The 22,697-nt window shown below is 40.4% G+C and overlaps 3 protein-coding genes across 3 annotated transcripts; 1 reads left to right on the top strand and 2 right to left on the bottom strand.

Moving 5' to 3' along the window:
• Positions 1–1,844: 1,844 nt before the first annotated feature.
• Positions 1,845–3,978, bottom strand: LOC143036144 (general transcription factor II-I repeat domain-containing protein 2-like). Its single transcript, XM_076203392.1, has 4 exons — positions 3,847–3,978; positions 3,214–3,674; positions 2,308–3,154; positions 1,845–2,258 (listed from the first exon to the last, which is right to left on the bottom strand). Exons 1-4 carry the CDS (start codon positions 3,976–3,978, stop codon positions 1,845–1,847), a joined length of 1,854 nt encoding a protein of 617 aa, XP_076059507.1.
• Positions 3,979–12,960: 8,982 nt separating this feature from the next.
• On the top strand, positions 12,961–17,008 carry LOC143036407 (uncharacterized). Its single transcript, XM_076203737.1, has 3 exons — positions 12,961–13,212; positions 14,012–14,151; positions 14,280–17,008. The coding sequence occupies exon 3, from the start codon at positions 15,528–15,530 to the stop codon at positions 16,092–16,094; it is 567 nt and encodes a 188-aa protein (XP_076059852.1). The 5' UTR covers positions 12,961–13,212; positions 14,012–14,151; positions 14,280–15,527; the 3' UTR covers positions 16,095–17,008.
• A 3,025-nt stretch (positions 17,009–20,033) lies between these two features.
• LOC143036143 (uncharacterized) lies at positions 20,034–20,414 on the bottom strand. Its single transcript, XM_076203391.1, has one exon. It carries the CDS (start codon positions 20,412–20,414, stop codon positions 20,034–20,036), a length of 381 nt encoding a protein of 126 aa, XP_076059506.1.
• Between the last annotated feature and the right edge of the window lie 2,283 nt (positions 20,415–22,697).

Genomic DNA, 22,697 nt, shown 5'->3' with positions numbered 1-22,697 from the left:
CACCAAGCCAACTCTGCTCCGACGTCACTACTTGATTCATCCAATAATTTTGACCGTTACAAATAAGTGCCTCCCCTTAAGGGCGTGTCTTTTCTCCCATGTACCAATAATTTCTCTCCTCCTCCACCCTTTTCTCCAATCAGAAATACTGTTACACTGTCTCAAATAATACTGCTTACGCAAGCAATCTTGGCCACGAAGCGGAATGGCTTCGTGATTACATCTCGTCACATCAGCGCCAATATCGATACCCTAGCTGTGTTTACAAACTTTAGACGGTGAGCGAGATTATGCAACTCTGCAACTCCCTCACGGCTATTGTTTTCAAAACATCTAACTCGTAAAAATTAATTTCTCGCCACCTACCCCTCTATCTACCTACTTGTCTACTTTCATCTACCAGCCTCTTACAGCGAAGGAAAGTGCAGTTTTTAGTCTATCTAAAGGGAGGAGGTTTGGGGTGGTCTTAAAGTGTGAGAGTGTGGTTAGGTATTTTACTTCTGAATATGTTTTCGTTTAATTATTTGTTGTTGTGAGTGTATGGGTGTATGGTTCTGCCTGGTGAACACGATCCGGAAAAAAAAAGTTGAAGAGGATTTTTATATAGTTGGGAAAGAGTTTAGTGAATAGAGATCGTGATCACTTTAAAACTTAGGTGAGTATGACGTCCTGCCCTCAAAGGTGAAAAGAATCTGGATTGTTATAGAGAATTACTATCTGGAGCGTAGTGACATGTGAAAGGTAGGGGGTTGAGGTTTATTGGTTGTGGGTGGATGATGTAGGGTGGTGGATGGAGGTCGGTTTGGTAGGAAACCGTGTCTGTCTAGAATGGACTTGACATCGAGTATTGATTTGATTTGTTTCCATTTTTCTCCATGTGCTGTGATGAGGGTGTCGTCTGACGGGTCTATAAGGTGGTAGTTGTTGTTGCTTAGTGTTTCTGCTACTACAAGGGGGCCAAAGAACTTTGGTTTAAGTTTGTTTGATCTGTTGAGGTGTTTAAGCATGACAACGTCACCTGGGGTGAGAGACAAGGATCGAGAATATTTATGTCGTTTCATTCAAGTTTTTTTTCCGAGTCTTTTTGACTTCTTTGTGGATCAAGTGCATGGCGAGTTCTACGCACTTTACGTAATCTTCTATGGTGTATAGGAGAGGAGGGGACTTCTCCAATACGTCATAAGGCATACGGAGGTGTTGGCCGAAGAGTACGAAGTGGGGGAAGTTCTTCGTCGCTGAGTTTGTAGAGCCATTAATGCTGGCCTGTACTTTTGGAAATCATTGTTCCCATGTGTCGCAAAGGGGACGGAGGACTTCGAGGATTTTTCTGTTTGTTCTCTCTACAAGTCCGTTTCCTTGTGGATGATATGTTGTGGCGTATAACCTGTTGTGGTATAATTTGGCCACGTTTTGGAGGATTTCGTTCATGAATTCCGTGCCATTGTCAGAAAGAATTTGGCGAAGTATATTATATTTGCAGAACACGTAGTGAACCAAGACTTGGGCCACTCTTTCTGCTGATTTATCTGGTAGGGGCACTAGTATTGTATACTTTGAAAAGTAATTCGCTGCGGCAAGGATGTAATGGAAACCTTGGCGGCATGGAGGTAGCTTTAAAAGATCGATACCCTTAGTATCTCATGCTTCTGAGGAGATGGGTACCTCTCCAATTTGGAATGGTCTCGGGCAGGGGGGGGGGGGCAAACTTTTCAGAGTGAGGGCCGGATGAGACTTTTGGAAGGAGGCCGCGGGCCGGAGTAAAAAACGAAATCCCCAGAATTACTCTATTTTGTACAATACATTGAGTACAATGAATGAATTATACAAGAATTGCATTAAACACCCTACAAATCAATGAGACTGCTGGTGCTGTTGGCATGAAGAAGTATTTCCATGTCTGGCTCGATGGTTGAGGTAGACAACAGAAGAATGTCATTTAGGTGGCGGTCTGAGAGTTGGGAGCGAAGGTGAGACTTCATGTACTTCATTTTGAAGAAGAGCTGTTCGCAACAGTAGGTGCTGCCAAACATGGCCACAATGCGTTGAACATGCGCAGTGTATTTTTGAAAATTGTTAGAAGGGAGGACGATGTCGCGGAAGAAGGACAACGTAGAAGACGTGCAGAACTTCGCCTTCCTTTCATCGTTGCACTGCTGCTCCACCAACTCCATCTGTAGGGAGGCAGGGGCGTCTTCCACGGGGAAGTCAAAGGGAGCAGTGAAAAGCTTGAAGTCCGTCCGCAGCCAGCACCCCGACTCCTGCAAAACGGGAAGCAATTTCCTCACGCAGAAAGATAACGACACTAACGCAAGTGTCCAGGTCCACGTCGTCAGGGGCACAAGCAGCAAGGCGAGGAAAATTCACAAACTGACCAGAAGCCAATTGAGCCTCCCACAAGCGCAGCTTAACCTCGAAGGCAGTGATGTGCATGTACATGTCTGTCACGAGAATATCTTTGCCTTGCAGCATCATGTTGAGGGAGTTCAGGTGCATCGTGATGTCCGTGAGCAGGGCCAGGCGAGTTAGCCACCGCGGATCAGAGAATTGATCAGCGTGGGGAAGGTTCTTCTGACGTAGGAAGGTAGCAATCTCATGCTGTAGGTCGCACAAGCGAGACAGCATTGCCCCACGACTCAGCCAGCGTACCTCACAGAAGTAGAGTAGGTCATTGTAGTGCACGTTCACCTCGTCCATCAGTACCTGGAACTGACGGTGGTTAAGGCTGCGGGAAAGGATGGAATTGACGACCTTCACTACGACAGACATGACATCAACGTGGTTGGCAGACTTGGCGCACAGGGACTCTTGGTGGATGATGCAGTGCATCATGTTAATGGGCTGATTGTATCTGGCGGTTTCACAGTGGCGCACGAGCAGCGAAGCGGCGCCCTTCTTCTCCCCAACCATCGCCGGGGCACCGTCGGTCGTCACGCACACAAGACGGGAGAGGTCCAGGGAGTGCTGATCAACACACTGAAGCACGGCGTCGCAGATGTCTTGCCCAGTGGTGGTGCCGAGTGGCGGGACAAGCTGGAGGAATTCCTCACACACCTGGAGGTCAGCGGTGACGCCGCGGATGAAAACGGTCAGCTGGGCCGTGTCATTTGTGTCGGTCCTCTCATCCAGAGCGAGGGAAAAGGCGACGAAGTTCGAGCTGTATGTTTTGAGTGAATCGTGTACGTTGTCCGACATATCCTGGATGCGACGACGAACGGTGACGAAAGGCTCACGCTCTCAAAGGCAGAACGCTGCTCTGGACGGACGGAATCCACTACAGCGAGGAGGCATTCCTTGATGAAGTCCCCATCCGCGAATGACTTCATTCGGCGAGCAAGGATGCGGGAGACTTCATAACTGGCGCGCGTCACCTTTTCGGCCTCAGCATTCTGCTTGTGGAAGAGCGAAGTTTGTTTCTGCAGGTTGCCTGATAGTCTAACGATGACGTCCTTCTTCGCGGCGGCAGACATCGAGGCAAAGTTTGACGATCGGTGATCTGTCTCCCAGTGGCGGCGCACGTTGTACTCTTTTAGGACAGCCACAGTCTTCAAGCATATTAGGCACTGGGCCTGTCCAAAGCGCTCGATGAAGAAGTACTTCTCCCACTTAGGGTTGAAGGTCCGATGCTCGAGGTCCACTTTCCTCTTCTCAACACGCTGGGTCGCAGGCATGATGAGCTGAAAAGGAAGAAAATGAGGTATATCAATAATGAATAAGCGAAACAATGGTGCATTGATTGTAAATGTACGTCATCTAATTTAAATATAATTAATTAGATTAGTAGCTACATAATTTTAGTAGTTGTAATTTATTTTTTATAAGAAATAACTGTAATTGATCTGTACTGACCAAAAAGCTTACGTACCTGGGATTAACGTGAAAGTCTAACGGACACTGAACGCTAGCGTCTGGCTGCTCTGGCAGTGACAGGATCATAGACCGTGCAGTGTGGGGCAGAGTTGCCAAAACAGTATCTGCCATCGGATGTTATTTGGCAGATTTTAATTACACGATTGTCCGACCTGAACGATAAACTGAAGACACCGTCCAATATATCACACAGAAGTTTCGTGAAAATTTGAGAAGTTGACAAATGACGACTTGAATTGGATTTGAAGCTTGAATTCAATAATACGCGGTTGACAAGTGATGAATATGGCAGTTTACTTTGAACTCGATTTGAAGAATGAAATTTGACGATTGCTGACGACAGAATATTCTCGAGAACGATGATGTTGAAAGTTGATTTTATAAATCCAATATTTCCATTTTTTTCGAACCTTCGATCTCTTCCAGTGAAGCCAATTTGGTATGTCAGACAAGACAATCATGCTCAATAAATAAAATTAATTAGTTGACTGTATTTAATTAAACATTCAAATTCTAACATTTTATTCAAATAAATTTGTGTTTGCAATTTTTAAACCCCATTAAAAGTTGAGCAGAATTTAGTGTAAACTTTGGCTTTCTAGTACTTCACTAATTTGATCTAGCTTAAATTTCTACATACAAAGGATTACAAAGGCGGAGCATGCCGACAGTAGACCTTTGGGTCCATATCTAGGTCGGATGCGAAAAAATCGTAATAATGATAAATAAATAAATTAATAAATAAAAACTATAATAATGTAAATAATAAGATGAATAAATGCATAGGTATAGTTAAATAATAAACAAACAGGTAAATAGTAAATAATAATAAATTGACGTACAACTAACAATAAATGAGAATCGAACAAATAATAATAAACAGACAAATGATAACAAAACAAATACTACTACTACTCCATATTATTGCTTTTTTCATAAGTGTTTTATTTTCGTACTACTATTACTACTACTACTGCTACTACAACAACTACTACTACTACTATTACCAACGAAATATAAAGTAATTCAATAATTAAATTTATTCATTTGAAAACATAATATCTATTGGAAAATTTTCTCTCCTTTTGCTTGGAGTTTCGCGGGCCGGATTGCAATAATAATGCCTAGCAGGGTGGCAGGCCGGACGCTAGGCCTTCGTGGGCCGAAGGTTGCCTGCCCCTGGACTCTAGGGTCTGCTCCACGAAGTTGGCTATAGGTAGTGCAGTGTTCAATGTGACGGGTGAGGTCGGTGGCCAACTTAGGCCAGAAATATGCACGTCTGGTTTTTGCCAGGCATTTGTCTCTGCCTGGTGACCTGCAATGGGGGTATCGTGGACCATTAAGAGGATTCTGGGAATCAGTGAGTTTGGGATCACTGTTTGGGTTGGAGTAGTAGTCCCTCTGTTAAGAATTCCATCTTTTAGATGTAATTCTCGGAGGGGGAGCATGGGGTGCTTATGTAGTGTGGCTCCCGTGTCTAGGTGGAGGATTATATGTGACCAATTTGGGTCATTTCTTTGTTCCTCTCGAAGTTCCTGAGGGGAATTGTAGTGGGTGGTTGGAACTGTTGCCATCAGGGGGTTTCTGCTAAGTGTGTCTGCAACGACGTTTGCCTTACCTCTTATATAGGCAATCTCTTTGTTGAATTCTAATATGGTTGTGTGTCACCTAGCTATCTTACCCTGTAAAGTTTTCCCTTTGAAAAACTCTGTTAAAGGTTGATGGCCTGTCATGACCATGGTTTTGTGTCCTAGGACGAGTTCCCGAAAATGTTTTAGAGCCCAGACCACAGCTAGAGCTCCCAAGTGGGTGGTGAAGTTATTACGCTCCGCAAGGTCCAACACGCGGCTCGCGTAAGCAATCGTTCTATGTTTCCCGTTTGAGTCTATTTGTTTTAGGACTGCTCCTATCCCAAGGGAGGGTGCACCCGTGAACAAAAGGAGTTCCTTAATAAAGTTCGGGAAAACGAGTATAGGTGCCGTGGTTAGTGCAGTTTTTATTTTCTGAAAGCACTCTTGTTCCTCTGAGTCCCATTTGAGGGGTACGTTCTTATGTGTGATTTTAATATGTGAAGTAGCTAATTCCGCAATTTTTTCTACAAATTGGCGATAATATGATGCTGTTCCAACAAAGGAGCGAAATTGGTTTTCGTTCCTTGGGGTGGGGAATTCAGTAATGGTTCTGATCTTATCTGAGTCTGTGTGGATTCCTTCTTTGTTCTCTGTATGGCCAAAGAACGTAATTTCCTTCTTCAGAAATGAGCATTTGTTAAGTTGAATCTTGAGGGCAGCATTGCTGATGGTGCATAAGACGTACCGAATTGTGTCAAGGTGTTCTTTCACACTAGGGGAAAATATCATTAGGTTGTCTAGGTAGACGAAAAAGGGTTTGCCTAATTTGTTTTTAAAGAGGCTATTCATGAGTCGTTGTAGTGCGCTAGGGGCATTTTTCAGCCCGGAGGGCATACGATTAAATTCGTAATGACCCTTATTAGTGCTAAAGGCGGTTATCCGTTTAGATTTTTTCCGTTAATTGTATATGCCAGAAGGCAGATTTGAGATATAAGGTCGAGAACGCCTTATTTCCTTGGCCCAGTAATTGGAGAACGTCTGCCATAACGGGCATTGGCGTGCGGTCCGGAGTGGTGTTTGTGTTCACTTTATAGAAACCTATGACTGGTCTAAAAGATCCATCCTTCTTAGGAACTAGGAAAAGTGGGGAGTTACATAAATTTACTTGCCAGGAGGGCCACTGCCACGTTGCGACGCCGTCTACAGTACCACAGAAGTCAAGGTTCAATTTCCCAACATTATACACAAGAACACGATAAGAAATCACCCTTACAGAGTTTCATAGATCAAACTGTAATCATCCACCATGAAGACGACTTCAGAACGCTTTAGATGGCTGAAGCCGTTTCCATCACTTGCCAACGTCCTTCCATCAACATAGAGCAGAGTGTAGGTTTCATTTTGCCATCCGTACACCCACATGACAGACATACTCCACTACAAAACACCATCGACCCAACAATCCATCATTCAACCAATCAGCAATCGGGACGGGTCACTAGGTCTTCCGCAAGAGCGCTCCGAGATCCCGACCAGATATCTGCTAGCCAATCAGTATCGAGCTTCACCCGCGCCCGGTTGTCCTGATCCCGTATAAGTACCCTTACATGGATAACCTTCCTCACTATTCTCCTAACCTCCAGTGAAGAAACAACCCGCAGTCTACAACCTGAAGAAGCCTCAGATCAAGGCGGAAAACTCTGAGTTTCTGTAAATGTTAGTCAACAGTTTCCTCTGTTACTAGAAGATAATCGACCAAGTCGGTATACAACAGCACTAAAAGTGAGCTATGCTACTCATCAAAGGGAAATGAATAATTTCATCCAATCCCTCTCTACAAATAATAAGATCTTTCAAAAGATCAAGAATTCCTACCTTAAAATCATCAAAGCATTTAGTACAGTTTATTTTGATCTGAATTGTCTGAGAGAAAACCTGTGCCCAAGATATATATATATCTATATATAAATATACATATAATTATATATATATATATATATATATATATATATATATATATATATACAGATATGACAAAAATGAATAGATACTAAGAGAAATAGTTTGATTTATTAAACAAGCAATTGATACAATTAAAGTGATTATAAATGGTCACAATGTGAATAACTAATACTTGGTTGACATCCCCTTTGCTTTTTTCAATGCAAGGACCTTTCTAGGCATGCTAGTGATTAGTTCACGAATATCATCTTGAGGGATTTCTTGCCATGTTTCCTGTAGTAATCCTAAGAGTTCGGGCTTTGAGGATGGCTTCCTGTTCTTCTTGCGAACTTGTTGGTCTAACATGCCCCAGAGGTGTTCAATAGGGGACTGACTTGGCCATGGAAATTTCCTGATCCCATTTTGACTCAACCAATTTTGTGTTGCTTGAGCAGTGTGACAAGGAGCTCCATCTTCCATAAATAGGAAGACATTTTTAATCATTCTACCACTGGAGAATATTGGAATGAGTCCTTCTTTTAATATAGAAACATATTTGCCTGAATTGATGTTTCCTTGACACTCTACAAACTCTGATCGACCATCACTCCAAATTGGACCCCACACCATTATTGAAATGTCCCCATGTTTCACTATTGGCTGCAGGCTTTTGAGGTCAAAATCTTGACTACAGTCTCTAGACCCACACTCTTTCACTGTCAGAAAATAATGCGAATCATGACTCATCAGAGAAAATGACATTGCTCCAAAAGGCCACAGGTCTCTCCACCATCTCAACATCCCAATCTTTTCTGCACTTGATATTGACTGGATGAAGGAATGGTTTCCTTCTTGCAGCTCTGCCATGACATGGAATTAAAAGTAAAAAGTTAATGTGGTTGAAAAAAAAAAATATTAAGGTCTGCACTGGGAACCATTCAGTGTGTGTGTATAACACTTGCCCATGCGCACATACTGCCATTGTACCATCATAGCGGGGATGGGTTGAGCACAAAATTCGTGTATATGTATGTGGCTCAAGCATACAAATATAAGAAATTGTACTCAACTTATATCTCTCTTGATGGCGCAGTGGTTAGTCACTGTTACATTGATACGTCTGAGCTGAGGTTCGAGTCCTTGGCTTCACTTCATATCAGTTTCCGTATATGTCTCCGACGAGCGCATTGTCAGTCTCGTTCGTGATGACAGAATTAAAAGTAAAAAGTTGATGTGGTTGAAAAAAAAAAAAAAAAAAATTAAGATCTGCAGTGGGGACCATTCAGTGTGTGTGAATATATATATATATATATATATATATATATATATATATATATAATATATTATATATATATATACATATATATATAATATGTATATATACATACATATATATATATATATATACATATATATATATATATATATATATATATATACTTGTATAAATTTATGCATACATATATATATATATATATATATATATATATATATATATATATATATATATATATATATATATATATGTATGATTGTGTTTTGAACTTGCCATCCAAAGTTTTGGACCATAATACTGTATGTGCTTTAGGTTATGGGTTATCTTTTGCATACAGTAAAAAGATAAATCCTGTTGAGATTGGGGTGTCTCTTTTTAAATTTGAAAAACATTCGAGTGAAAACAGTGGTTTAATTAGGGGTTTAGTTTAAAGTGCTATGCTTAATTGTAAAGATAACACATTTCCAAAAGATTTGTTAAAGCCATGTTAACTTAAAAAGAAGACACATCTCAAAGCATAACTAAAGCTGATAAAAGCAAAACCTTGGTGATTATGGACAAAAGTGATTATAATAACAAAGTAATTGGTCACTTACAAGATAAAAACATTTATTATGAACTTAACAAAGATCTTAGTGACACGGTAAATAAGGATTTCCATAAAGAATTAAAAGCATTACTTAAAGGTAGAGATGATTTGATTAAATATTTTTCTACACTAAATCCTTCAACTCCTTATTTGTATGGGCTTATTAAAAAACTCACAAGCCAAACCATCCCATTAGACCCATCTGTGAGCTATATGCTTTCTAAGTGCCTTGTGGAAAATCTTTCTCTCTTTGTAGGTACTATTTCTAACTCATTTATTCAAAATAGTGAATACTTGATTAAGAAGGTTAAATCTCTCAACATTGATTATCCTTACAATTTAGTTAGTTTTGATGTTACTGGGCTCTTTACTCATGTCCCAATTCAAGATGTTTTAACCTTTCTCCCAAATATTCTAGGTAACAGTATTGATGGTATCCCTTGTACAAATTTGGTAAAATTAATAAGTCTGTGTGTAAATAATTCATTTGTCTTTGAGAGAAAACATTACACACAGACTTTCGGGATGGTTATGGGGAATCCTCATTCACCAGTTTTAGCTATCTACATGGAATATTTTGAAAAAATATTTATTACTAACTATTAAAAGTTATTTGGTTCCGATATGTAGACGATGTTTTGTGTTTCTGGCCTAATAACCTATCTACTGGTGATTTCTTTGTTAATCTAAATTCATTGGTATCCTCTATAAACTTCACTCTTGAAATAGAAAATAACAACAGCTTGCCCTTTTTCGATGTTGAAATAATTTGAGATGATGGTGTCCTGAAAACAAGTCTATAGAAAACCTACCAACATTCTTTCCTATGTTTATCTTTATTCCAATCATCATATAAATGTAAAAAGATCAGTTTTTATTTCTATGTACTTGAGAGCTTACAGGATTTAAGATCCTGAATTTATTGATGAGGAAATTAGAACTATCCGGAATATTGGAGAAAAGTTAAAATATCCCACTCACATTCTTAATCAATGTCACAATACTGTCAAGAAACGTTTTTACAAAGCATGCAATCATGAACAAGGAAACCATAAACAACTTAATACACTTGTTCTTCCTTTTCATGAAAGCTTTCTTAGTATTGTCAAGTTACTCAAGAAATTGGATATCAAAGTAGCTTTTAAATATGACCACACCATTAATAAAACATTAATTAAGAATAGCCCGCCTAACAACAACGGTGTGGTCTATAAAATTCCATGCTAAGACTGCAACAACTTTTATATTGGACAAACTGGGAAAAACTTGGAAACAAGGATTTCCCAACATAAATATAGTGTGAGATTTGTGCAGGAAAATAATGCGTTATTGGTCTAAGGCAACAATTTTAGCCAAAGGAAAGAACCTGTATGAAAGAAACGTAATAGAATCATGTTTAATATCAGGCACTTTTGATAAAAATATAAACTTAAGCTATGGACATTTTAAATGTGATAAATTGGTAGCTCAAATGGTGACCAAGATGTTTTCGCCAGATTAAACCATATGCGTTGGTTAGGTTGATAGAGGTAAGGTCATCCCCCCACCTCGCTGTCTACAAGTTTCCCTTCTCCTATGGTTATTTTGGGGTTGCAACCTGCCCCTGTCAAACGAGGAGATGAGCATGTGGACCCAAGACTGGCGTGAACATCCAGTGGACTCATCATGTGGAAGTGTAAAATGTTCTTCTTTTGTTGAAAGATAATTAATCGACTATATATTTTATCGGTAGACCTCAGGAAAGCTTCTCTGGGAGGAATTTGGGAAAGGAAAGGTTTTTAATATTAATACAGAATATTGCAATTATCTAATATTTTCAGGTGAGATTACTCTCATTTCAGAATTAGCACGAGTCTTGCAAGATATGTAGTGATCTCAACAAAGAGAGGTTCGAAATAGGTTTGAAAATAAATGAATATAAAACTAAAGTAACGATGATCTCTAGAATTTAGAAAGTGATCATAATCAATGGTGAGAATTAAAACAAATAAATATTACATTTATTAAAGTCAAATGCTGAAACTAACTATAGATTATGAAAACTAAATAATAAAAAAAAGACGTAACACAATTGGTTGGAAAGTATTTAATAAATATAGGAACATCACCACAGACTGTCTGTATGCTTAAAACACAGTTACAATTAATGTCAACTATGATCTACAGATGCGAAACTTGAAAACTAATATATGGGATAGGGAAAAAGACGAGAAATGCAAAGAGAGCAGTGGAGAAATTAGTGGTTGGAATAACACTGGTAAGCACGAAGAATTGGGTAGGAGATTCTTGATTCAAAGATATTATGGGAATGACAAAACAGTGGCAATGAAGTTGGGAAAGTCAGATGGCCAGAAAGAATGGGGGAATTACATAGGTGTGTTATTGATTAGATACCAGGAGATGGTGTGCGTGAAAGAGGGAGACCAGAAAGATGGAGAGACTAGAATTCAGTGGTTCCCAACCCCAGGGTTGCGACCCAAACTAGGGTCGCGAGGATGTTTCTGAGGGTCGCCAGAGGGTCTTTTTAAACTTTTTTTTCATTCATTGTGCTAGTAAATATAAACTGAACTATAAAAACGAAAGTTTATAAACATTATGCAAGTACGTAGAAATATAACATGAAATGGTTGAATTTATTATTACAATTAGGGTGGCGACTCCAGGCTAAGAGTGGATTTAGGGTCGCAGCCAAAAAAGGTTGGGGAACACTGGACTAGATAGTGAGGTTTGCAGGAGTGGTGTGGCAAAGGTTAGCGTTACCATGCGACTCCTGGTGTATAATGAGACGAGCCTTTGCCCAGCTGTGGACATTGGCTAATTACTGACTAGCACATACATTCTTCCCCCTCGCATAAATACTTTCCTTTTCTTCTTATCTTGCGTCCATTCTTCTTTTCCTCCGCTCCTTCCTTCCACTCAATTCTCTTGCAATAACAACAGAAACAAAGCCAGATGGGATCATTCTTGTCAACCGCCCCGAAACACGCACGGATGGTCAGTGGGCGGGTCGTGTCTGTGCGACAATGGGTTACTTTCGCCACTTTGAGACAAACGAAGGAAGTGATGCGGATTGTTCTTTATCGCAGGGTGTGGGAATGGATGTGCAGCGTTCCTGCAGACATATCATGAGGGGCTTTGTTTACATTTACAGTAGGAGTACTTGTCCTTGTAGAATGCTTATATAGTGTGTTTGTTTGTGTGTGCCCCCATGTGCTCGTTTGTAAAACTGTTAACCCCTTGCCTGACTCAAAGATTACAGTGAGGAAGTAAGCGGTTCCGAAGTCATTTTGACCGGTGCGCTCCAGCACCTGTGAACAAAACGCGGACTGCCGTGGCAATACGTGCAAATTATATGGAATTTCTTACGTGCATCCTGTTGGGATATAGTGACACTTTTCTTCTTCAGGTGTATTATCGTGTCTTCTTATCAGTGTTCTTATAGTTTCTGCCCTATGCTAGCCTACATCTTTTCTCGCTACCGTCGATTTTATTTTTTTTTTTTTGGGTGGGGGGGGGACAAAAATCTTCGATTCTTCAATGAAAGCTTCCCCTCATATTCTGAAACCAATGGGCTCTTATTTTACTTTCACTTGCTATTACTTGTCTTGCACGTATTCGTGTGTTCGAACTGTCAGGGCAAGCAGCAATCACCGGGAGTCGTTGGATTTGAACCAAGGTCCGAGCAAAGTCGGAAACTACGCTCCACAGAAGCAGGGCCGTTTCTAGCTATAGGCGGTATAGGCGATTGCCTAGGGCCCCCAACCTACCAGGGGGCCCCCGGCCGGCCCAATAGCTAGGTAACGCTACCGAAGGTCAAATATGAGCCTGTGCCTCTCCCGCTCGCCGACGCAAAACAACAACACGCCTCTTGCAGTGTTTGTTATTGTTTGAAATGTTTTGATCGTCTGATAAAAATACTATCTTGTTAAAAATCACCTACATCTTATTTAATCTAAAGATATAATATGGTAAGCATTAATTGGCTTTATTTATTCATTTATGTGTTCACTAAGCTAGGGCTTATGGCTACAGATTTTATTAATTGTTGATTACAAACTCTTTTTGGCCATTAGCTTACTATTCTTTGTCCAATTGTTTGGCTTTATTTGTCACTGGAATTGGCATCACCAGCGTTCTTGTTTACTCTTTGGTCGCTTCATGCTTAGCTTCTAATAGTGTAAATTTGTAAGTTTGTGTGTTCTGTGACTGTAAGTTGGAATTCCTTTTATTATATTTGTATGCACAATAGGAAATGTTTGTATTCTATGGAATGTTTACCTCTTCCACCTTTTTCAATATTCAATGTTCATATATGTTCATATGTTCAATTTTGTTTATTTTGTATCGATATTTTATCCAATCCCTTATTCATTTATTCGCTTATTTCTTTATTATAAAAATTATGATTATCTATTTTCTCACTTCACCTACCTAATGAAAAAAACACTAGATGGCAGGACCGAGGTTAGCTCAAAAGGAAGTGACAAAAATACATGAATTCTATTCCGTTTGTCGTGTGGTCCGTTTCTCTAGTTTGTATATAATATTAAGATAACCACAGGCTCAACAATCACCCATCTGTTCACCTTTCAGGTCTACCCGAATTTTGTATATGTAGAATTATTTTTATTTAAGGGTATTTAAAAGGTTTACACTTTACAGATATCTGTTTTAGGCCTATACTGATCAAAATAATCATATTTATTCTACTCGAATATCGTGTATGTAAAATTGATTCCATGTATTTATAAGGTTTTCACTTAACAGATTTCTGTGCTAGGCCTACATTAGACTCTAAGACTCGCCAATCATCATTCCCGTAATGGCATCAAAACGAATTTATCTCAGCGGAGCAGAGAAACGAAAGAAAAAGAAATTTGACGAAGAAAAATGGTCAAAAGAAAAAGGTAATTCATTATCGTTTATTTAATAATTTAAAGAAACACATTAAAGTTTGGTTTTATTATGTTTTCTGAATGGTGAGTATTATTTTAGACTAACGCCTAATCATCTAAGGAAATTTGTAATTTTGCAGGATCAATTCTAAAATATATTGGAGCTCCAGACAGCAAGCCAGAGGAATATTCTGAAACTTCCTGAACAGGATGCTCCAGTGCCATCACATTCATCAGGATCTGTCCAGGAAGCTGTACTGCCACCAAGACCACCACATTCCCCAGAACCACAGAAGGCATCATCTACTTCTGAGCAGCCTCCCATTTATTCTAAACCACTAGATCCTGCTAACTGGCCAACCATTCTGTCTGATGCATTTAGAACGGATGCAGTAGGTAGAGGGCCATTTCAGATTAGTTCTGATTTCACATTTCCCAAAAAAGAAGACGGAAGAAGTTTTCATTATCATTATTTTTTTAGAACATTGGTTAATGGAGAAAAGATGAAGCGGACTTGGCTTATCTACTCAAAAACAAAAAATGCTCTCTATTGCTTTTGTTGTAAATTATTTTCAACCAAAGAACAAAAGTTAGTGACAGAAGGACTGACAGACTGGAAAAACATAGGCACACTTTTGAAAAGTCATGAAAGCAGTCCAGCACACATAGCGCACATGGCAACCTGGAAAGATTTACAACTCCGTTTGCAAACTGGAAAGACAATAGACCAAGCTGAAAGAACACTATTGTAGGCTGAAAAGAGGCGCTGGAGAGATGTCCTGACTCGCTTGATCGCCATTATCCAATCCTTAGCCGAGAGAAATCTTGCATTTAGAGGTTCATCAAACACGTTACACCAGCAGAATAATGGGAATTTTCTAAAAGAGGTGGAGCTGCTTGCTAAATTTGATCCTGTCATGAAGCAGTACATTGAGCGTGTTGAGAGTGGCCAGTTCAGTCATTCCAGCTACCTTGGAAATATCATCCAAAATGAACTTATTGCTTCAGTCAGTACTAAAATAATGGACACAATGGTGACTGAAGTTAAACAGTCCAAATATTATTCAATTATTTTGGACTGTACTCCCGATGTAAGCCATCAAGAACAGATGTCAGTCGTCATAAGGACTGTCAAAATGGATAAGAAACCAGAAATTAAGGAACATTTTATGGGGTTCCTTGTAGCTTCTGAAACAACAGGTCTTGGTTTGTCATCTCTAATTATAAAGAAACTGAAGTAACTGAATATTCTCCTTGAAGATTGCAGAGGACAATCATATGATAATGGTGCCAACATGAAAGGGAGAAACAAAGGAGTTCAAGCCAGACTTCTTGAGAAGAACCCTCGTGCACTCTAAGTTCCATGTGGAGCACATTCCCTAAACTTGATGATATCTGATGCAGCAACAGCTTCAATAGATGCCACTAGCTATTTCGGCACTGTTCAGAAACTGTACAACCTATTTTCAGCCTCACCACAAAGATGGGCAATCCTAAAAGATTATGTCACTGTTGCACTCAAGACCTGGAGTGACACAAGATGGGAGAGCCGTATTAATAGCATAGAAGCTGTGCGGTATCAGGCCTCTAATATAAGGGAAGCTTTGTTGAAGGTCAGGGAAGTGTCTGATCCTCTGACCAAGGTTGAAACCCAAAGTTTGGCAGAAGAGGTGGGGTCATACCGATTTATCATTTGCACAGTCATATGGTATGACATTCTACACATTGTGAACCATGTCAGTAAGCTCCTGCAGTCTCCTAAAATGCAGCTTGATGTGGCAGTTGACCTCCTTACTAAAGCGAAAACATCTCTGACTAATTACAGAATTGGATTCACTTCAGCTCAAGTCTCTGCTAAAGATATGTGTGAGAAAATGAATGTAGAGGCTGTACTCAAAGAAAAGAGATTAAGAAGTACTAAAAAAAAGACACTTTGCTTATGGGGCCGCAGATGAGCCCATTGCAGATGCAATGAAGAGGCTAGAAATAATATTCTTTAATGTTGTTGTTGACACTACCATTCAATCCTTAACTGATAGATTTAAAACTCTGAGTGAAGTAAGAGACCAATTTGGAGTGCTGGTCAATTTCCAGAAACTGGATGATCAGTCATTGAACAACCAGTGTGACAAACTATGCAAGACATTAACCTCTGGATATGGAAAGTGACATTGATGGAAAGGAACTGGCTATGGAAGTTAAACACTTACCAAGTTTGCCCTCAGACGAAATGACTGCTCTTGAGCTCCTCACCTTTATCCACAAAAAACATTTTGAGGAATTGTATCCCAATCTGTGGGTTGCACTGAGAATTGCCTGTACTCTGCCTGTGACTGTGGCCTCAGCAGAGAGGAGCTTTTCGAAGCTGAAACTCATCAAGACCTATTTAAGATCATCTATGGGGCAGGAGCGACTCAATGGTCTTGCAATAATCAGCATCAACCATGAAGTGGGGAAAGACGTGTTGTATGAAGACATCATTGATGATTTTGCTAGTAAAAAAGCCAGAAAGCAGAGATTTTGAGCCCAATACAATGCAGTTGGTGGTGGTTTGTATTCAGAGACTGTGATGTTAAGTTACTACTATTTTGGAGTGTGGTTTGTATTCAGAGACTGTGATGTTAAGTTACCAATATTTTGAAGTGTGGTTTGTATTCAGAGACTGTGATGTTAAGTTAAAATAAATGTATAAATAAATAAATATGGTGTAATAGTTACTTGCATCCTTTAACACCATCAAAAGATATAGAAGTCGTTTAATTACTGTTTGGCAAACTTCACAGGTATAAATGAAATACCAATCTGTCTATCTCTCTAACTTTTGAGGGCCCCTAACTGCCTCTTGCCTAGGGCCCCCACCAAGCTAGAAACAGCCCTGCACAGAAGTATAATAGTCTGAGGTGCTAAGGAAAATACGGAAATAATGATAATTATTATAACACCTTAATAAACAATAGAAAATATCTGAAACTAAAGTTTCAGATATTTTCTACAAATATATCTTATACTGCCATATTTCTTTAATAAAATTCCTTGTTCTTACAAGATGTTCGTACAAATAGGAATATACGTGAAAGGGTGAGTATAAACAACCACTACAAAACTAATAAAATAAAATAAAATAAAATAAACTCTACTACGGGGCTGAATCGGCATCTGCGAAACAGCAACGGACAGTGAAATCTATGCCTTGCTTGTGTCGATGGGTGTTCTTAACAAAAGTGGAGATATTTAGTATTTCCCCTCCTCATTACAAGAAATTTATATGTCCAGTTAATGTTCAAGAAGGTCTTTAGAGCAAGTTAAGTATTAGTAGTCTCTGGCAATAACTAGCGTTTTTATCCATGGAACAATATCAAGCGTAAGCGGAGTCATGAAGGTTGTACACGAGATAATTAATGAACGAAAATAATTTAGGCAGAATTAAAAATTACCAGCATGTTTTCTGATGAATAATATTTGGTCATTAGGGAATGGGAATGTTGCATGGCTGGTCCATATGGGCAAGAGAAAGTGCTTCAATATGATATCAGATCAACTTTCTCTTAACATGCGTTCCAAGATTCGCGTGTTTCAACTGTTGCAGAGCTAACAATATTTTTATTTTTGATGCACAAACGTTTACTCAATTCAGTAATATTTCATTTCCAATGAATAACAGGAAATCGGCTTACGGAAACGTATTACATGATGTGACAAATATAGTTATGAAAAGTTGCTACGAGCTACAAGACAAGTACCATATATCTCGTTGCCAGTGGCTCAGTGACACAATTAAAAGTACAAAAATACAGGTTTGCATATACACCATATGAAGAAATAATTCATACATGTTCCATGTATGTGTGTGTATGAATTATTTCTCCATATGGTGTGTATGCTCAGTGACAAAATTAAAAGTACAAAAATACAGGCTTGCATACACACCATATGGAGAAATGATTCATACGTACTGTATATGTAAATTACGTGCGAGTGTTAGAACGCTATCTTGCCACAGGAAAACAAATGACCTTTAAATTCCCTCTAAGGTTTCCGGACACTTGAACGATTATGATATTAATCTGCGCTGGTCACGGCAGTTTGTGCATGTGACAGGCCCTATCGTCACTTGCATTTTATTTAAATGTGCTACAGTATTTAGTGTTGGACACGATACAGTCTATTACCATAGAAACCGAGGATGCAAACATGTACATATACCACATCTTATTACATCATTCTACAACTTATCCCATTTTTTTTTTAATTGCAATTTGAAATCATGTCTGGCGAAAATTTCGTCAAAGGTTATGTTTATCATTCATGCATCGTGGTCGTATCGCATGGCGGCGGCTACCTAATATAAAATTCAAACTGATGTATTCAGAAAATGATCTATGAATAGGGTCAACCGACAAAGAAGGTGAGGAAGAAGAGGAAAGCCTAAGGGAAGAATTATTCTGTGTGGAACTGTAGCAAAAATCGTAGCAAAGACGGAGTCGACTTGTTTAGCTTTTCAAAGCCGGATAAGGAAGCAGCCAGATATAAAAAGTGAAACAAACTCGAGTCAATGGTACTTACCATGGAATCTCATCATTTATTTGTGCAGACAATTTCCCCGGGGAGTCAACTGCGAATCTAACAAGAATCCGCCTGCTACGAGAGAAAAATCCGTATGATGATAATACGCCATGGAAATTGGTGCCAGACGCCGTGCTAACCTCAATGGAAATAAGCCCCTTATTATACTCACAGATACTCACAGATGATTTCCCGGAAGAGGCCCATTAATGCATTTATTTATTGAAAATTAAAATTAAATTACTCCCTAGAATTCAGGTGTTTGTTTATAGCCGTCCTTTATTTTTCTCTCCTTTTTTTTTTTTTTTTTTTTTTTTTTTACAGTAAATTAAAAGTTAAACATTGGGAGCAGTAGGCTCACATGGGATTTTTTAAGGATCGTAATAGTGAGACACACACAAAGATAAATAAATAAATAAATAAACAAATAAATAAATAGATAAATAAATAGATAAATCAATAAATCAATAAACAAACAAACAAACAAACAGAGGAAACCATAATGAAGGAAAATGGTACTACCCAGTCCGGGAGGCCTTTAGAATGGTTAAAGTCGTCCTATAGTGTTTGCAATGAAAGAGAAACCACGCCCTAGTCTCTAATCAGGTCTGGGTATGTCCTCAACCTGCTCAATTACTGATGGGTTTCCCTCTAACCCAGTGGATCTTAAAGTTATTCAGCCCCGATAATCCAAAGCTCAACTCCAAGTCAATCCGATACCACTTCGCCCATATTAGTCCTACTGCTCCGAACGATTAAACTCGTAATTTACCGTAAAAAAGGAGAGAAAAATAAAGGACGACTATGAACAAACATCTGAATTCTAGGGAGTAATCTATTTTAATTTTCAAAAATAGATACATAAAATATAATTTGAAACGATTCTTTTATATATTCTCCAGCATACCTTTTTTGGATAACCCCAAGAACCAGTTTCGATAACCCCTTGGGGTTTAAAGGCACAACTTTAAGAATACCTGCCCCCCACCCCTTTGCATCAGATGATTTTACAAAAATAATTTTATTCAGCTGAAGGGATTTTTTTTTTTAAGATTTTTTTTTTTCCTGACTCGAGCACATAGTCATTGTTGGACTATTCATGGACGACATCACAAACTGAGCAAATTTTTCATTATTCCTCTCATTCCCCATTATCTGGGAGTCTAAATTGGCGTACCTGCCAAATAGTTACCGTGCTCTCGGGTTTGGGATCGAGCATGCACCTTCTGGACGCTCAGGAGAGCCCGTTCTTGGGACTTGGTGAAGATTCCTGACACTAGGATGTTGAAGGCAGGTCCTTCGAGCGCGCAGCACCTCAGGAAATGTTCCATCTAGTATTTGAGGAGGAGGTCCTTCATCCAGGGCTCGTAGTACGGTAGGCAGCCCTCGCACAGCTCGTAAAGGACGCATCCCAAGGCCCAGACATCGACCTTACCTCCTGCATAAGGATGCTGGGCCTTGTCCACCACCTCAGGGGCCATGTACCATGGAGTACCCCGGAAACCTTTAATCTCTCTCTGATAGACCACCGACGTCCTTGCTGAGAGGCCGAAGTCGATGACTTTGACGACTTTCTCTTCGGCATCGAGGACGAGGTTATCGTTCTTCAGGTCGAGGTGGACAAAGTTCTTCGAGTGCATGAAGGAGACTGCGGACACGATCTGTCTGAAGTACGAGATAACACGATCGCCCCATGACCTGGAAGCTGTCATCAGGTGTCTTGCGAGGGCGTCGAACAGTGTCCCGCCTGCGCAGTACTCCGTCACGATAATGTCACAGACCCCGTCCGTGGCGATGTCGACCAGACGGACGATGTTGGGGTGGACCAAGGTCCATATAGTATAGGTCAGCGCACGCGCAGGTTCCAAATACCCAGCGGGGGAAGTGGGGGGTTAGTGACGTCACTGGGTGCATTCGGCGTGATCTGTCAGGTGTCTCTCTCCTCCTCCTCCTCCCCCTCCCCATGGCTCCCGTTCTCTCTCTCTCTCTCTCTCTGCTCCCGCTCTCTCTCTCTCTCTCTCTCGGCCTTACTCTCGCTCTCTTTTTCTACTCCCGCTCTCTCTCTCTCTTATAATAATAATTAGTATTACTACTATTATTAACTTTAATTGGAGATCTGTCTCCCCAGACGGGCATAGGGAGACAGATCTTCAGATGAGCACATCTGGGGAGGTAGGTCTTCACATGATCCCAGGGACTTGACATGACTTTAGATACGAATATAACCCCGCCTTCGGATCTGACCTGGGGACAGCTGTGCAAGGTCACATCTTGCCAGTTTACTATGAGGGTGGAATTTCTTTACATGGGTGTTCTAGGGAAACAGATCTTCACATGATCCATATAATAATCATTGCTATTTTCTTGCAATACTGGTGGACCTGTGTCTGATGGTAAATGTAACGATGGAACTGCACCAGGCTTGAATGCTATACAACTTGGAGGCACCGGTATTCCAAGGAGTTCGAATTTCATATTTCTCTGAAATGCTGATTGTTCAAAATGTTTGCTGCATAAACGTTGAGTCAGTGGGTTTATATGGTCTTTTCTCCCACACAGCTGAATCCAGCGATTTTGGGTTTCTTTATCTTTTGGAAACCGAAAATAATGAACATTTGATTTCCCTTTCACTCGAAAATTAGCACAGCTACGCACGGCGCAAGACGGCATTGTGATACCACATGAACGGTGAGGATAAGTAGGCAGAGAAGTGTGACCTTGTCCCGTTCAGTGGCAAGCACAGATTGACACACGCTCCCGCGTTTAACCCCTACTGCACCCGTTGACGTCACGGATGCGCAGAACACAGGAAAAACGGAGCGCTAGTGGGTTGACCTATACTATATAGACCTTGGGGTGGACGAGGGTCGCGAGGGCTTCGATTTCGCTCGAAGTTACGGTGGCGCAGTCCTCCCTCCTTGTGGGGATCTTGGCTACGCTCGTTCGCCCTGTGGTGGTGCTCCTGACCAGCACCGTCTTTGCGAAACCCCCCTGTCCGAGGAGGGACTCGACGGCGTAGTTTCTCATGAATGCTCTTGTCCTCGTGTCCTCGAAGGTTTCCGAAGAGCTCGAGAGTGTCTCTTTACACAAGTTGAACTTCTTCGAGGACTTATCTCTAGGTCGACAATTCTTTGTTTCTTCTCTTGATGGTGGACTGCCTTCCTCGTGAACAGTTCCTTGAAGATCCTTGGTATTCTTCACGTTGCCAGTCTTGTCTGAAGGAGGAACTTTGTTGTCATTGCTGCAAGCATTTTCTTCTTGTTCCTTCTCGATGGTTTCTTTTATGCAGGAGGTAAAGAGCGTCCTAATTCCTAGGAAGAGCTGGAGAGCTTTAAGGCGTAGACGCTCGGAATTGACACGTTGAAGTCGACGCATGGTGACAACTTGGACCAATTCGGCGAAGGAGGGAGAGCTAGCCCAGTTGCTGGACTCGGGAGACCAGATTTGACTTCCCAGTGCCCAGTAAAAACACACACACACACACACACACACACACACACACACACACACACACACACACACACACACACACACACACACACACACACACACACACACACACACACACACACACACACACACACACACACACACACACACACACACACACACACACACTTTATATTGAACTATATGTTCAAGTTCTCATTTCAATATTTTTTTTTGTATTTCACAGCGATATATGTGACATATATGACTACATCTTAATCTGTATATGCATATAAACACACATACATACATACATACAGACATACACGCACGCGAGCACCTGGTGACATAGTAGTTAGCGTACCGAACCGCCAAAGTTAGGGTACCGGGTTCGAGCTTCATGGAGTGAAAACCTACTCCAGCTGTTACGGAATGGATGTACGTCTCGCTCAGGACGTGAATACGTATACTTTAGAAACGCAAGCCGTTACTTCCCCCCTTGAGCAAGTGGAATTGTGTGCGGTGTGTGTAAGGGTACTGTCGTTACCCAATAGCATGGACCATAC

Source organism: Oratosquilla oratoria, chromosome 20 (assembly GCF_046742065.1).
Source record: "Oratosquilla oratoria isolate Oo_2021 chromosome 20, ASM4674206v1, whole genome shotgun sequence".
Taxonomy (NCBI): domain Eukaryota; kingdom Metazoa; phylum Arthropoda; class Malacostraca; order Stomatopoda; family Squillidae; genus Oratosquilla; species Oratosquilla oratoria.
The sequence above is the reverse complement of the archived record's forward strand: the minus strand, read 5'-3'. Positions and strand labels throughout refer to the sequence as shown.

Coding starts and splice junctions, on each gene's coding strand:
- LOC143036144 (XM_076203392.1), bottom strand. CDS start 3,978: ATGGCAGATACTGTTTTGGCAACTCTGCCCCACACTGCACGGTCTATG. Junction 3,675..3,846: donor CCAGGTACGTAAGCTTTTTG/GTCAGTACAGAT, acceptor CTTCCTTTTCAG/CTCATCATGCCTGCGACCCA. Junction 3,155..3,213: donor AGCGTGAGCCTTTCGTCACC/GTTCGTCGTCGC, acceptor CAAAACATACAG/CTCGAACTTCGTCGCCTTTT.
- LOC143036407 (XM_076203737.1), top strand. CDS start 15,528: ATGATATCTGATGCAGCAACAGCTTCAATAGATGCCACTAGCTATTTC.
- LOC143036143 (XM_076203391.1), bottom strand. CDS start 20,414: ATGACAGCTTCCAGGTCATGGGGCGATCGTGTTATCTCGTACTTCAGA.